The sequence below is a fragment of the Rutidosis leptorrhynchoides genome, unplaced genomic scaffold (assembly GCF_046630445.1).
Source record: "Rutidosis leptorrhynchoides isolate AG116_Rl617_1_P2 unplaced genomic scaffold, CSIRO_AGI_Rlap_v1 contig325, whole genome shotgun sequence".
Lineage (NCBI taxonomy): Eukaryota > Viridiplantae > Streptophyta > Magnoliopsida > Asterales > Asteraceae > Rutidosis > Rutidosis leptorrhynchoides.
In genome coordinates, this window is record NW_027266566.1 from 62366 (window position 1) to 76911 (window position 14546).

The 14546-nt window shown below is 36.1% G+C and overlaps 3 protein-coding genes across 3 annotated transcripts; all 3 read left to right on the forward strand.

The window, feature by feature from the left end:
* The first annotated feature begins 3216 nt into the window (after positions 1-3216).
* Positions 3217-5426, forward strand: LOC139882915 (uncharacterized). The gene is made up of 6 exons (XM_071867164.1): positions 3217-3462; positions 3611-3705; positions 4085-4187; positions 4300-4418; positions 4715-4898; positions 4986-5426. The coding sequence occupies exons 1-6, from the start codon at positions 3217-3219 to the stop codon at positions 5424-5426; spliced, it is 1188 nt and encodes a 395-aa protein (XP_071723265.1).
* An 808-nt stretch (positions 5427-6234) lies between these two features.
* Positions 6235-9067, forward strand: LOC139882918 (mitochondrial inner membrane protein OXA1-like). Its single transcript, XM_071867166.1, has 9 exons — positions 6235-6683; positions 6763-6853; positions 7065-7112; positions 7429-7487; positions 8058-8133; positions 8224-8355; positions 8451-8558; positions 8680-8734; positions 8823-9067. Exons 1-9 carry the CDS (start codon positions 6235-6237, stop codon positions 9065-9067), a joined length of 1263 nt encoding a protein of 420 aa, XP_071723267.1.
* Positions 9068-10098: 1031 nt separating this feature from the next.
* LOC139882916 (uncharacterized) lies at positions 10099-10739 on the forward strand. The gene is made up of 2 exons (XM_071867165.1): positions 10099-10112; positions 10217-10739. The coding sequence occupies exons 1-2, from the start codon at positions 10099-10101 to the stop codon at positions 10737-10739; spliced, it is 537 nt and encodes a 178-aa protein (XP_071723266.1).
* The last annotated feature ends 3807 nt before the right edge of the window (positions 10740-14546 follow it).

Here is a 14546-nt window from a genome sequence, read left to right on the forward strand (position 1 = left end):
GAGGAGAAAATGATCCGAACTCGGTCCGGAATCGAGCTTTTATAATCGATTTTTGGTAAAATTACTATTTTGCGCTAAATATTTAAATTAATTACAAAATTACATTCTGTCATCGAAATAGTCAAAGGGTAAGACTATCTTTTCGATATACCAAACCTGTTTAAGGCCAGTCCAAACCTATATTTTTATTCCGAACCTAATAAAATCAGTTTTACTGGCTCTGAACCTACCAAATTTACACAGAAGGTAAAATAAATTGTTTTGAACACAAATATGTAAAAGTTGGATTTAATGGAGATCAGATTTATTTTATTTTGATTTCTGAGATAATTAAGATTAAAAAAAATGATTTAAATGTAATTAAGTGTTTTAAAAAATTATTTGAAGTAATAATTAAGTTTAAAAAATTATGAAAAAATGATAGTGTATTATTTTAAATGATTTGGAATATTATGTGAATTTTTTTTAAATATTTTTAAAAATATTTAATTGAATAATTGAACTAAGGAAATTAATTATAAATTATAATAAAAGAAATGATTTTAAGATAAATATTAATATAGAATGAATTGGATAAATGTTTTAAATTTAAATAAAGTTACTGCGACGAGTGTGACGCGTAGGATTTAATTCGTGTAATTTATTTCCGATAAGCGTAAGTACGTATGATATAAATAATCGATAGGTCGATAGATCGATAAGTTGCAACGTTAATTGGACGGAACGAATCGAGGAGCTATCAAAGGTGAGTGTTACTTTCATTTTCCCTATGAAAAATATGTTGATGCTTTATGAAATATATATATATATATTACTATGTCATGATTTCTGATTATCTCACTGCTTTATGATTTATTCAAATATATGGCATGGATATGTAGTATAGTTTTAAAAACTGGAGAGAACCTTCATAAACCCTAAAAGCAAAGTTTCCTTTGCCTCTTAATGATTTAAAAGCAAGTTTTGCTTTACGATGAATGATTAATGAAAAGCAAGTTTTTTGGTTTATTATATGTATTATACAAATGCGAACCCAATAAACAAATGTTTTGTTGATGATGGGATTCGGTCGACTTTGTGGCGACCCAATCCGTGATGAGTTGTGACCCCTTATTTTGGTCTGATCAGATGGTACGGCTCCCCTATTATATCTATCTGGAGTTTTATTTGCGCCCTTTGCTGACGGACTGACGGTAGATTAGGATACTACAGTAGGTCGCTCCTATTGTCAGTCATCCCGATGTTTTCACTGATGGGGTTCGACGATCTAAAGATGTTTTATGATGATTTTCGATGAGAAAATGATTTAAGATGTTTATGATCTAAACGTTTTATCTTAATAAATGTTTTAATCAAATGTTTCCAAAATAAAACCTTACTAAGCATTATAGCTTACCCTTTCCGAAAAATATGTGTTCTTTCTCTCTAGGTTGAATTGGTGACTTGGAAGGTGAAGTTTAGCAGTAATCATTGTTGTACGATATCGAATAAGGTGGGCTCCGCGGCATTAGGACTCCTTCTCGCTATTTATAAATATTATAATATTTTTAAATAATCTATACTATATTTTCTGCAAAAGACATTATTGTATAATTATGTGTGTGATCGACTAGATATTGGCTAAATTCGACTTGAGCTAATAAAATGTTATGATTTAAATAATGAATGATTGAATAAGTTAAATTAACGAAATGAATAGTCGACACCGTTTCCGATCGGATGAAATGGTCGGGAGCGAGGCCCACGTTAATCTATTTGGACATGAACGTTTTTAATTAATCTACTCTTACTAGATTCATTTGAACAAAAGATTCCCATTTGAATTAAATAACAAAATATAACTGTGAAGTCTATTGATTAACATAACACAAGACTAATTCGGAAAAAACTCGCTGAGCCCAACAAGACTACAACTCGGAAACAACTCGCTAAGCCCACCAACACTACAACTCGAAAGGACCTTGCTAAGCTCAACAAAACTACAAAAACATGAAACTCTAATCCCAACAAGACTACAACTCGGAAACAACCCACAAAGCCCAACAAGACTACAACTCGCTAATACCAACAAGACTATCATAAAAAACTCCCTAAGGCCAACAATACTACAACTCGGAAATAATTAGCTAAGCCCAACAATACTGCAACTCGGAAGCAACCTGCTAAGCCTAACAAGAATACAACCCGGAAATCACTCGCAAATCCCAACAACACTACAACTCGGAAACCTTAATCCCAATATGACTACAACTCAGAAACGATAATCTCAACAAGACTACAACTCGGAAACAGCCTGCTAATCCCAACAAGACTACAACGCGCTAATACCAACAAGACTATCATAAAAAACTCCCTAAGGCCAACAATACTACAACTCGGAAATAACTCGCTAAGCCCAACAATACTGCAACTATGAAGCAACCTGCTAAGCCCAACAAGACTACAACTGGGAAATAACTCGCTAAGCCCAACAATACTACAACTCGGCTCGGAAACGTTAATCTCAACTAGACTACAACTTGGAAACAACCAGATAAGCCCAACAAGACTACAACTCGCTAATACCAATAAGAACCCTAAGCCCAACAATACTACAACTCGGAAATAACTCGCTAAACCCAACAATACTGCAAGTCGGAAGTAACCTGCTAAGCCCAACAACACTACAACTCGCTAAGCCCAGCAATACTTCAACTCAGAAACGTTAATCCCAACAAGACTACAGCTCGGAAACGTTAATCTCAACAAGACTACAACTCGAAAAAAAAATGACCAAGTACTTGAATTAATTAAACAATAGGAACTAAACGATTGCTTTGACCAAACTCTCGGGCCGAGTAGTAACTTTAACTATGTTAAATGTTTCTCAACTTGTTTGTTTTGTATAACATCCCGAGTTGCAGCCTTAGTTGACAAAAATTTAGAGATGTCGACATTCAGGTGCAAATTTCACTTTAATAATTGATCCTCCTTTTTCTGATCTTAGTTCAAAGAAGTCCCTCAAGTCTTTCCTTATATCTAAACAAGTCTTGCAAGAAAACTGGATGTCTCTCCAACTCCAAATATATGTAGGACGTCAATCGATTTGATTTGATGAACGAATCGAACTAAATTAATTTAATTTCGGTTCACAAAGAAAAAAAAGGAAAATCCATACAAAGAGATAAGATATAAAACCAAACTGAGAGTTTACAATCCTTTCTTTATCTGCTTCCAATGGCTTCTATTTCTCACTCTGTCACGTTCCCGCCATTCCTCAGTCGGACAAGAGCTAAACCGATTTCTAGGAATTATGTTAACCCAAACCCGTTTCAGAGCTCCATTTCTAGTTTTCGGGTCCGACGGGCCACGAGCTCCTCCACAATAACAGCAGCAGCAGACGGAGGAGAAGCCGCCATGAGCATCGACAACCTCCAAAGCTTCATCGACGTCAATTTGGGAAAATGGCTTGGCTCGTTCTATGTTAGTTTACAATCATCATTACTTTCATTTTACTAATTGATCATAATGTCGAATGCCTGTTCTCCTTTTTTTTTTTTTTTTTGTCTATCACCTGTTTGCTTCAATGATTATAAATAATCGCCATTGGTGATTTTTTTTTTTTTTGCAGCAATTTGATGGACATGGAAACTTGATGCAAAAGATTAGTACAAAGCTTTCAGCCAGCTCTTATGGAGCGGATGAGCTTAGCAGTTTAATTCAAACGTAATAAGATTTTTGTTTCTTCTCGTTATTAGCAGCTAATGAATACTGTATTTATCAATTGGTTTATACGTTTGACCAGCCTTTGAATGCTAGAAAAGTTTCAGCTTTTGTATACGTTGTGCTATGCAGTGTTAGGTAGCAATTATTAATGTTATCCTTTTGATAAGCAATTGCACACTTTGAACTGTAACTGGACAATTTGGATTGGTTCTGCTGCTTGTTATTGTTGTATTGGTCAAATGGATATCAAAGGGAGACATCCAGGCATAGGCCAAGTGCCATAATCAACACTTTTGTTTTTACAACATCAACAGAGTTTAGTAGACTTGTGTTGTTTCGGTTGCCTTGTGATTCAGTTTTCCTTTGTTGCATTTTTCAGGCTATATATAAAACAACCTCCATTAAGCAGTGATGAGGAGCCAGAATGGGCCGAGTACAAAATCAAAGAAACGAACATGTTCACTGTGGATAAATATCAACAGGTGGGTTTCTTCTTGACACTTTGTAGATATGAAGGATTTAGCTTCTATTCCGGTTTTGTAACTTTACTTAGGTTTTTATTTTACTTAAATATCCATCACGAGTAGTTGGCAGATTGGATTTTTTCCCAGTGAGAAAGCCTTTGCACTAAGGTACCAGACTGCTGGCATGTTGGATACTGTATTAAGACAAGGAGTGCTCGGAGAAGATGATACCGGAGAAGAATCTCCCAAGTGAGTATTTTCTTCCTTGACAAGTCATCTTTCGTACAATGCTGGGTAATTAATGAGAGTGGTACCAAACTATGGTATCTGTAAAATAAGCATGAAAATAAACTACTTAGTGGAACTATCTGATAACAAAGGGGATACAAAGTAGTAGTAGTATTGAGTTTTGCTGAGCATCCATTTAAGTGGCACTGGATATAGTTTTTCATTTGCTGATTCCATTGTATGTTTACTTCCTCATTTGTTTTCATCATATGTGTTCTCCCAATTGGTATACTGATCCAGTTTCATTCACTTCGAAGAAATCTCAAGCTTCCATCTCGCCGGCCAGCTATTGTGTGCGAGAATTGCCTATATTCACTAGAGAACGATCGGAGAGCAAGAGCTTTTCATGTCATGGATCCTAGAGGGGTTTTAGAAATGTTGCTAATCTTTCTCGAAGACAGAACTGATGATATGCTTTCACATCCTTCCCTTGAAGATAATGCCATTGTAAGTGTATTTTACAAAGTTTCCAAAACATCTATTTTTCTGAGTCACACTTGTCTGACACACTCTTCTTTAAAATTGTAGGAACCCGGTACAGAGAGGTTTGTTCCATTTCTTGGCAAATGGAAAGGCTATTCTTTAACAAAGCGCAGCGGTGTGTATGGATCAACAATTGCCAAGGCTGATACCGTTTCATTACTTGAAATTGATGATAAGGGTAATCTAATCCAGGATATTACTTCGAAATCTTCCGATGGGCGTGACGTCAGCACCAATGTCCGCTGGACGGGAACCATTTCAGACAACTTGGTTAGTTTTGAAGGAGGATACCAGATTACATTATTACCAGGAGGAATGTACATGGGATGCCCTAGTGACATTTCGAAGAGCGTGGCTGAATCCAAATCGTTCCATTTGGAGTTCTGTTGGCTTGAAGGATCTGGGAAGAGACAAAGACTCATTCGAACATTTGATATAGAAGGCTTAGCTGTGTCTTCCACTTATTTTTCTGAGATTAAAGTGTAATAACTCGGCTTTTGTTTCGTTAAAATGATGCCAAATGCTACAAACAGCCTCTGTAATTTGAAACATTTTTCCGGTCGAGTTGAATACGATCACATATTCATATGTGATCAAAACACTTAAATTGAATCTTATAATGTCAAGGAATTAGGCATTTGATAACATTATTAACATATTTTTTAAGTCTCTCTGAGTATCTCATCATAGCCGACGGCCACTGGACTCAAAGTTTTTGTCATTCGCGGAGCTATTAAAACCGACATTAGGTGCCAAATGAATCAACAATACTATTCTCTTAAATATAGGGAGTCAATTGATATAAAATTATGTATAAGGACTCAATTAGAAAAGTATTCTAAGTTTAAGGACTTCTTTTCTATTTTATACCAAACAAAAAAATCCTAAAACCCCTTCTCTTCCACTTGCAACTTCTACAAACCCAACACAACCAGAGATCCAATCCCAGACACTCATTCACCCAGCCGGCCGCCGACGTCGATCTCCGATTTTCTCCGCCACTCTATTTGCTCATCATATATTACACCCTTATATAACAAAATTCGTTCTCGATTCTTTTTTCCTTCATTGATTCCAGTTATCAGCTTCATTTTGATTCATTTGATTGCCGAGAAGATATTGTGACGGTAATAATGTTTGGATATTGTATTCAATATCTTGTGTTTTTTGGCTTCTGAGGATCGATTTCATAGTTGGTTTAACTTCTAAGTAGTAATAGATTCTATTTAACTATGTATAAGATGTGTTTTCTACTTCTAATTACTTACTTGTACTATAATTATAGTTCATATCAATGGCTTATCGGCGTTGCCTCTCCAATCGAGCGACTCTCAAAGCTCACCGGAACAATCCAGCTTTTAGCTATGTTCTACATGATGATGACAGAAAACAACACTCAGTGGATAAAGCTCAATCTCAACATAGGTTGTTTGGAAGTAGCTTTAACAGCTCAGCTGGCTTTGGATTTATCAATGGAAATAATAAAAGATATTCACAATCATCTTTCTTGCCAAGCGCTGGTGTCTCGTTTTGCCGTTATATGTCAACGTCTGGTGAAGGATCGGTCAACAGCGATTTGATGAGTGATATTACTGATATTTTCACTGATACTGCCGTCCAAGCTTCAGCTATTCAAGCTCCTGTGGCGAATGAAGTTGCCATTGCTGCTGCTGATTCCGCTTTTCCAGTTGCTGGTTTGCAATATTTGATTGACAACGTTCATACTTTTACCGGCTTGAACTGGTGAGAGACTATTCTATCTTTCTTGAGGTTAAACACAATAAGGATGTAGAAATTACCCAGCTTACTCATAAATTTCCAGGTGGAGTTCCATTATAGTGACAACTTTCCTGATTCGTGGGATTACACTACCATTGATAGTTAACCAACTCAAATCTACAACAAAACTTACTGTATGTTCCTTTAACAAACAATGCTTTCAATTGATTATTTCATCTGATATTGTTTTTGATAAACTTATTCTACGGTCTGATATTGTTTTAATCTTTCATTTATTTAACCTGTGTTGACCTGAGAGATTTAATTAAGATTATATTTTGCATGGAAAATGAATGTCTTATATTTTTCAGCCAGATGTTTTATCAATTTTACACTGTTTTGCAGCTTATGAGACCTCGCTTGGAGGAGATAAAGCAAGAGATTGATAGTAAGGTGAGTGCTTTGCCTAAAATTTGGCATTTTGTCCACATGTTTTTGACACAGCTTTTTTGAGAGTTTTTGATGTCTAAGTTTTAAAATTTTAATGATTGGGTTATACATTGGAAATCCAAGGGAACCATTAAATGATCTGAAATGTTGGTTAAAAAGATTTACAATTCTTGTCTGGTTTATATCTCGTCCAAAGAATTTTTCTCTCAAAATCATTTTGGTCTCCACATGCTGTCATTTTTTGGATTTTCTCCTAAGATACGTATGCTTCAGGAATGGATATTTCTATTAACATTTACTCTCCAATGCTTTTGTTCAGGGCATGGATCCCATGGCAGTGGCTGATGGACAGAAACGGATGAAGAGTCTTTTTAAGGAGTAAGTCATTCTTCTTTTTGTCAGATTTTATGTTTTAACACTCCAGAGCGTGATACACGCCCTTATGCTTTTGGTAACCGTAAAAAAAGTGGTGTTGACATATATATATATATATATATATATATACTGTGGATCAGAAATTTAAAATTAGCCTTATGAGCTTTCTTGATGGTGGAGAGAAAATTGTGGTGGGAACCTGCTCGAGGCTTTGGATTTCCTGTTAAGGCTAATAAGTTTTATTCATTCCCATGTGGTTTTTATAATGATATCCATTAAGCCTATAGTGATCAACCTTTGTAATCTGCCATGTCAGCTTTAAGATACATTCCGATATGGTTCTTATAATGATATATGTTATGCTTATTGTGATCAGCCTTAATAATCTGCCATGTCAGCTTAAGATTCAAAGAAATCTGATGTGTGAACTGTTAATTCCTTTTTGGAAGGTCATAAGGTGTTTCTAAAAGAGTTGTTTGCCTTTTAAGGGTTTGAACTTACATCTTGTTGCTCTCTGTATGTTCTCCTTTCTTATTAGTTTTTCATTAGAATGTGAATTTTGGTCTGTTGCAGATATGGAGTGAGTCCATTTACCCCCTTGAAAGGATTGTTTATCCAAGCTCCTATCTTCATCAGTTTTTTCCTTGCTGTAAGCAAAATTTCTCCTCTGTTTAACTATGGACGTGTTTTCTTCTTACGTTTTCAATCTACTTAAGTTAAAAGTTAATTTGTCCTGCAGATCTCAAACATGGCTGAAAAAGTTCCATCCTTCAAAACTGGCGGGGCATATTGGTTTCTAGATCTTTCAACCCCAGATCCCTTTTGGGCTCTCCCAGTTTTAACAGCAACAACTTTCTTGATAACGGTTGAGGTAACCCTCAAAATTGCGGAAAATTTTATGGCTGTATATTGAAAAAAAATATCTTATTTTGAGCACTAATACTTTTTGGCTCCTGTATTTCTCAGTGCAACATGCAAGAAGGCATGGAAGGAAATCCCATGGCTGGTACCATGAAAAATGTTATGAGGGCTCTAGCAGTTTGCACAGTTCCATTTACCATGAATTTCCCAAAGGTAAATTCAAAACTCAGTTAAATAAAAAGGCCATGTCTCCTTTTCAATAAAATAAGAGTCTTTTCATATCTGGTCACATGGCTGACTGCTATATTCGTTTTGCATTTATTCAACTTTGCAGGCTTTATTTTGTTATTGGATAACATCCAACTTGTTCTCTCTTGCGTGGGGGTTAGGTGTTATTCTGATTCAAAAAACTTAAATTTATGTCAAGTTTTTATCTTTTAGATTGAATGACTGATGTAAATTTTCAACATTTTCCAGTTCTCAGATCTCCTGGAGTGAAGAAATTCTTGGCTATTCCAGAAATACCAAAACTACCCCCAGGTGCAGCTCCTCAAAATCCTTTCGACTTGTTTGCAAAACTGAAACCCAGTATAGCACCTGGTCAAGGTGAACCATCAAAACAACTTGCAGAGCGAAAAGTATCTTCCTCAGCTGATTTGAGCCAGAGAGTAAGATCCTTGGAGAAGAAAGTCAAAGGAAAGAAGAAGAAACACAGGAAATGAGAGTTTTACAGTAACTTTTTAAGATTGGAGGAAATTTTATTATACATTCATGTACTGCTATTATTTTGTTAGACAGTTAAATAGTGCAATTTTGATCACTGAGAAAGAAGTAGGAATTCTTACAAAGAAGAATAAATATTCCAAAACATTAAATTGTATTTTTTGTATCCAATTCAAGAGTATAATAATCTATCAAATTTCTCCATTGACCTTGTCTCTTTCTCTTCTCATGGAAGGTTTTGTATGAAGTTTGTTCATTCTTTGTCATTTTGTAAGCAATTAAGCATAGATAACAGTAGATGACATGGCCTTGAAATGCTATAATAATAAGGAAGCTCACAGTTAGGCAGAGTCGGAAATTAGGAGACAAAAGCAAGGATTTGAATCAATCACTTTCATTAGTTGTAATGATACTGATATGTTAATTTATTATCAAGAAAGCCGTCCGATTTTTTGTCTCTGTGTACTTGGTTTGGTGAGATGGCCTCTATTTCAGTCTTCTCTTCTCAGAAGCTTTAGACTATTTCATGGAGTAAAGTCTGTTCTTGTGATCAGTTTCCAAAAGCGATTTGTTAAAACGATGGACGATTTGCCAGAAAAGCTTCTTCTTAACATATTCCATAAACTACCGATCAATGATCTTAAACGTTGCGTGCATTTGAAGAAACGGTGGCTTGTTCTCTTCAAAACTTCTTCATTTGTTTCCTCTTACACCATCAACGACCTAGAAATCAGTGACTAATTCATGTTGTGCCAAACTAACTGTCATTTCCAATTGCGTGTTGAGGATGAAAGATTCGAGTTATATAAGGTATTCACTCCTCCCTTGGATTTAGAGCAAATCCACAGCTCCCATTATGCAGTTTCTTGTTGCAATGGTGTACTATGCATTGCTTACATTTCTTCTGATTTCCCTATGTTATCGTTGTGGAATCCCACAATTTGAAAGATTTTAATCCTTCCTGAACCCAATTTAACCAAAGGTGATGGTTTCTATCCCTCTTTCGGACTCGCCTTCGATTCGATCTAGAATGACTACAAGGAGGTTAGGCTTGTTAGCAGCATCCATGGTCCTACACCTCAGGTTGAGATTTTTTCGTTGCATAACAATTCTTGGAAAACTATTTCTCAATCAGATATTGTTGGCAGTTACCAACCTCTCCATAACCCCGTATCGCCAAATTTAAACGGGGCTTTGCATTGCATTGGTTATGATGCTGACACGGAACGTTGTGTGATTTTGGGTTTTGATGTTAACAATGAGGTGTTCCGGCCAATGAAGTTGCCTAATGGTTTGGGGAAAAAAGTGTCAAGATATAAACTACTATTGTTTCAGAAGTCTTTAATTGCTCTGTGTTGTTTTGATTCCCCTTTGGTCTTTAGTTTTGAAATATGGGTGATGAAACAATATGGTAGTGTTGAGTCATGGACTAAAATGTGGAAATGCAACTCGCCAGGATTTGAGAGAGGTGATGTGTTGGGGTTTCGAGATAATGGGGAAATATTGTGTTGTGCATATAACAACTCCCGACGTATAATAATTTCATTTGATCCCAACACTAGAGAGGAGAAGGAACTTCTTGATGCACCATTTACACTTTTCGATGGGATTAGATATTGTGAAAGTTTAGTCTTGCTTGACAATGGTAATGCTGTCAGTTACATTACATGACATGACAACAATGTTGCTACAGATGTGATTATGTCAATTCAATAGTTAATTTGCATCTCTACTAGTATGTTGTATGCTCCCTCATAAAAGAGAATGTGAGTATATTCCATATTGTCTTAATATATATAGTGGAAGGTGTTAGGATTCGATCGGCAAAATACGCGGAATAATATCGACAGAATGATAGGAAGAATACGAAAGTAAAAACACAAAAGATGTACGTGGTTCGATCAAAACAGATCTACATCCACAACAAGACTCAAGAGTTTTTATTAACGAGGAGATACAGCCTACCAAGTACTTCCCTATACAAAGAACTTTTTCTAGACTAATTCATACTCAATTTAGACTCCATAGATGATTCTCTATACGAACTCATCTATTTATACTAACATAAACTAAATCTATTCCCAATTGATCTAGGAAATACATGAATCTATTTCCTACTTGACTTAGGAATACCTAATCTATTCCTAATTGACAAAGGAATACCTATTACAGTTTATGTAATATACCAATTTGTGACAAACTAGGAATCCTAATCATAGATTCCTAACAATTCTCTCCCTTGACACAAATTCCATAGTCTTCAAGCTCTTCCCGCCTTCAACAATCATCCCTAAGGACAATTCAGGGTTTATCAAAATCCAACTTATCCATACACAAGCTGAATTTTTCAGTAAACAAAGGTTTATTCAATGAATCTGCATGGGGTTCACGAAAGAAAGTAGTGCCATAGATAACACTGCTCGACATCCTAGCAATACCTCGAAGAACTCTTGCCTTCATAATCACCTTCTTTCCTCTTTTGACAAACACGTGATCATCTCCTTCGCTAAAGAATTTACATCCTTGTTTTTGAAGAGTATACAGAAATATCAAATTCTTACCTAGAGTTGGAACATGCCAAACGTTGATTTCTGTCACAACCCCTTCACTTTTGAATTTTACTACCCCTTCACCTAGAACTTTAATTTCCCGATCATCTCCAACTTCAACTTTTCCCTCCTTATTCTCATAAGTTGAGAAAAAATTCCTATGTGGAGTCATGTGGAAAGAGGCTCCGGTATCTAAAATCCAATCGTCTCTAGAGATTCCAGAAGTCATAGTATAGACCTCACCTTCAAATTCAAATACGTCGTCAACATCTTTTGAGCGTTCCGTAGTCACGTTTGCCAAAAACTTTCTCTCAGGACAATTCTTTCGAATATGACCTGGTTGGTGACAATGATAGCATTTAAAAACTTGATCAGTTTCATTACCTTTCGTCTTCGATTTGCCTTGTATCTTGCTACCAAACCCACACCTTGATTTCTAGCACTTGAACTTACGTTGTCTTTGTCCATGTCCTTCTGCAAAAGAGCATTCTTGACAGTTGTCAGCGTAATCGTATCTCTACCATAAAGCATGATATCCGTGAAGTGCTCCCAAGATGGTGGTAGTGATAATATCAAGATTAGAGCCTTATCTTCATCACTAAGTTTTATCCCAGCCGCCTCAGCATCAAGAATCATCTTGTTAAACGCATCAAGATGACTCATCATTGAATCTCCCTCTCGGAGTTTAAATTGGTACATTCTCCTCTTCTGGAATATTTTTCCAGTTAGATTCTGCATTGAGTGTTTTTCGCCCAACGCATCCCAAAACTCTATCGCAGTCTTTTTATCTATCACCTCTTGCAACACATTATCTGAAAGAGATAATAAAATAGTACTATGTGCTTTACCTTCCATGGAGACTTTCTTCTCAGCATCCCACACCTCTGGCGCACCTTCTTCGGTTATGAGTTCTCGACAACCCAGCTGACACAAGAGAGCTTCCACCTTCACCATCCAAAGATTAAAATCGTTGGAACCATCAAACTTATCAATTTCAAACTTTGCCGCCATGGCTCTGATACCAACTATTAGGATTCGATCGGCAAAATACGCGGAATAATATCGACAGAATGATAGGAAGAATACGAAAGTAAAAACACAAAAGATTTACGTGGTTCGATCAAAACAGATCTACATCCACAACAAGACTCGAGAGCTTTTATTAACGAGGAGATCCAGCCTACCAAGTGCTTCCCTATACAAAAACACTTTTTCTAGATTAATTCATACTCAATTTAGACTCCATAGATGATTCTCTATACGAACTCATCTATTTATGCTAACATAAACTAAATCTATTCCCAATTGATCTAGGAAATACATGAATCTATTTCCTACTTGATTTAGGAATACCTAATCTATTGCTAATTGACAAAAGAATACCTATTATAATTTATGTAATATACCAATTTATGATAAACTAGGAATTCTAATTATAGATTCCTAACTGAAGGCCAATAATGTAGGTTTTGTTGAATACAAGTTTCATGAATGTTGTAAGTCTGTATCCTAGCTCCGGCCAATGCCTTAATTACCAAGTCGTTTGGAGATCGAAAGGTCACGTTAGGCTGAGTTGAGTGCTGATGTAACAAGAAATTTGAATGTAAAAAGTGTTAAGAACGCCATTTTTACTTGCAAAATCTGCACTCAAATCTTCATAAGTTGACCTCCCGATCTCCAAGCGACTTGAAGTTAAATGGCTTGATTTCTTCTACTTTCTGGAAACAGCTTTCAAATGTTGCATACTTTCTCCGTTTGGCACATTCGATTCTACAGTTTCGCAGAACTTTTGCATAAAACCGATTCTCTACTCTACCAAATGAGTTCCCAGTGTCGTCGGATGCTTCTCAACTGCACATGTAAGACATTTCATGTAACAAAATCGTCAACAAACAACACTACAACTAGGAAACATCAGGTAAATCCAATAAGACTTACAACTCAGAAACAACTAGGTGAGCCCAACAAGACTACAACTCGGAAACAACTCGCCAAGACCAACCAAGAAGACTACAACTCGAAAACAACTCTGCAACAAGCCTACAACTCGGAAATAGATTGATTATTCCAGCCAACAACAATACAACTCGGAAACAACTCGCTTAACTTAACCAACAAGACTACAATTCGAGGCTTGTGATGAGTAGTCTAACCAACAACTCGCTTAGACATTTCTTTGTGGTGAGTAGTATTCCCTTTCACTTGCCATTCAAGTGTGAGGGTTTTCCAATTTCAAATCGACAAAGCTCTGTCTATCATGGACAAAAAATTGTGCTCCAGAGTAATCCAAACACGATGGAGGATTTGCCAGAGGAGCTTCTTCTCCAAATATTCCATAAATTAGCAGTGAGGTATTTCGAGTGATCAAGTTGCCAAATTACTAGGGGTCAAGACTTGGACTGTTGTATATTGAGCAGACTAATTCAATTGCTCTGAGTTCTTCCGATATGTCTACAGAACCGAGTTTCGATATATGGGTGATGAAAGAATACGGTCGTATGGAGTCGTGGACCAAAATCTGGAAATGTAACATGCACGAACTCGGACGTGTAGATGTGTTGGGAGTTAGAGATAATGGGAAAATATTGTGTAGAATGTTTAAACGTTCCAATGTGTTGATTTTAGTAGATCCCAAGAATGGAGAGGAAAAGATACTTCTTGTGCGTGTTCCTGAAGTTGATCTTGAAGTTGGATGCATCAAACTTATAACTACACCATTTGACGGGATTTGGTATCGTGAAAGCTTAGTTTTGTTAGACAATCTTAATGCTTTGAGTTACATTACTCAGTGATTAGCTGAAAGCTTGGCCTGGATGAATTTTTATTTTATTTTTTATTTTCAATGTTAATCTCGCACAAGTTTGAAAATTGAAATGATACTTCAAAGTATCCCTCCATGTATTTTCTCTTTCATAAAGAGTGTTTAATG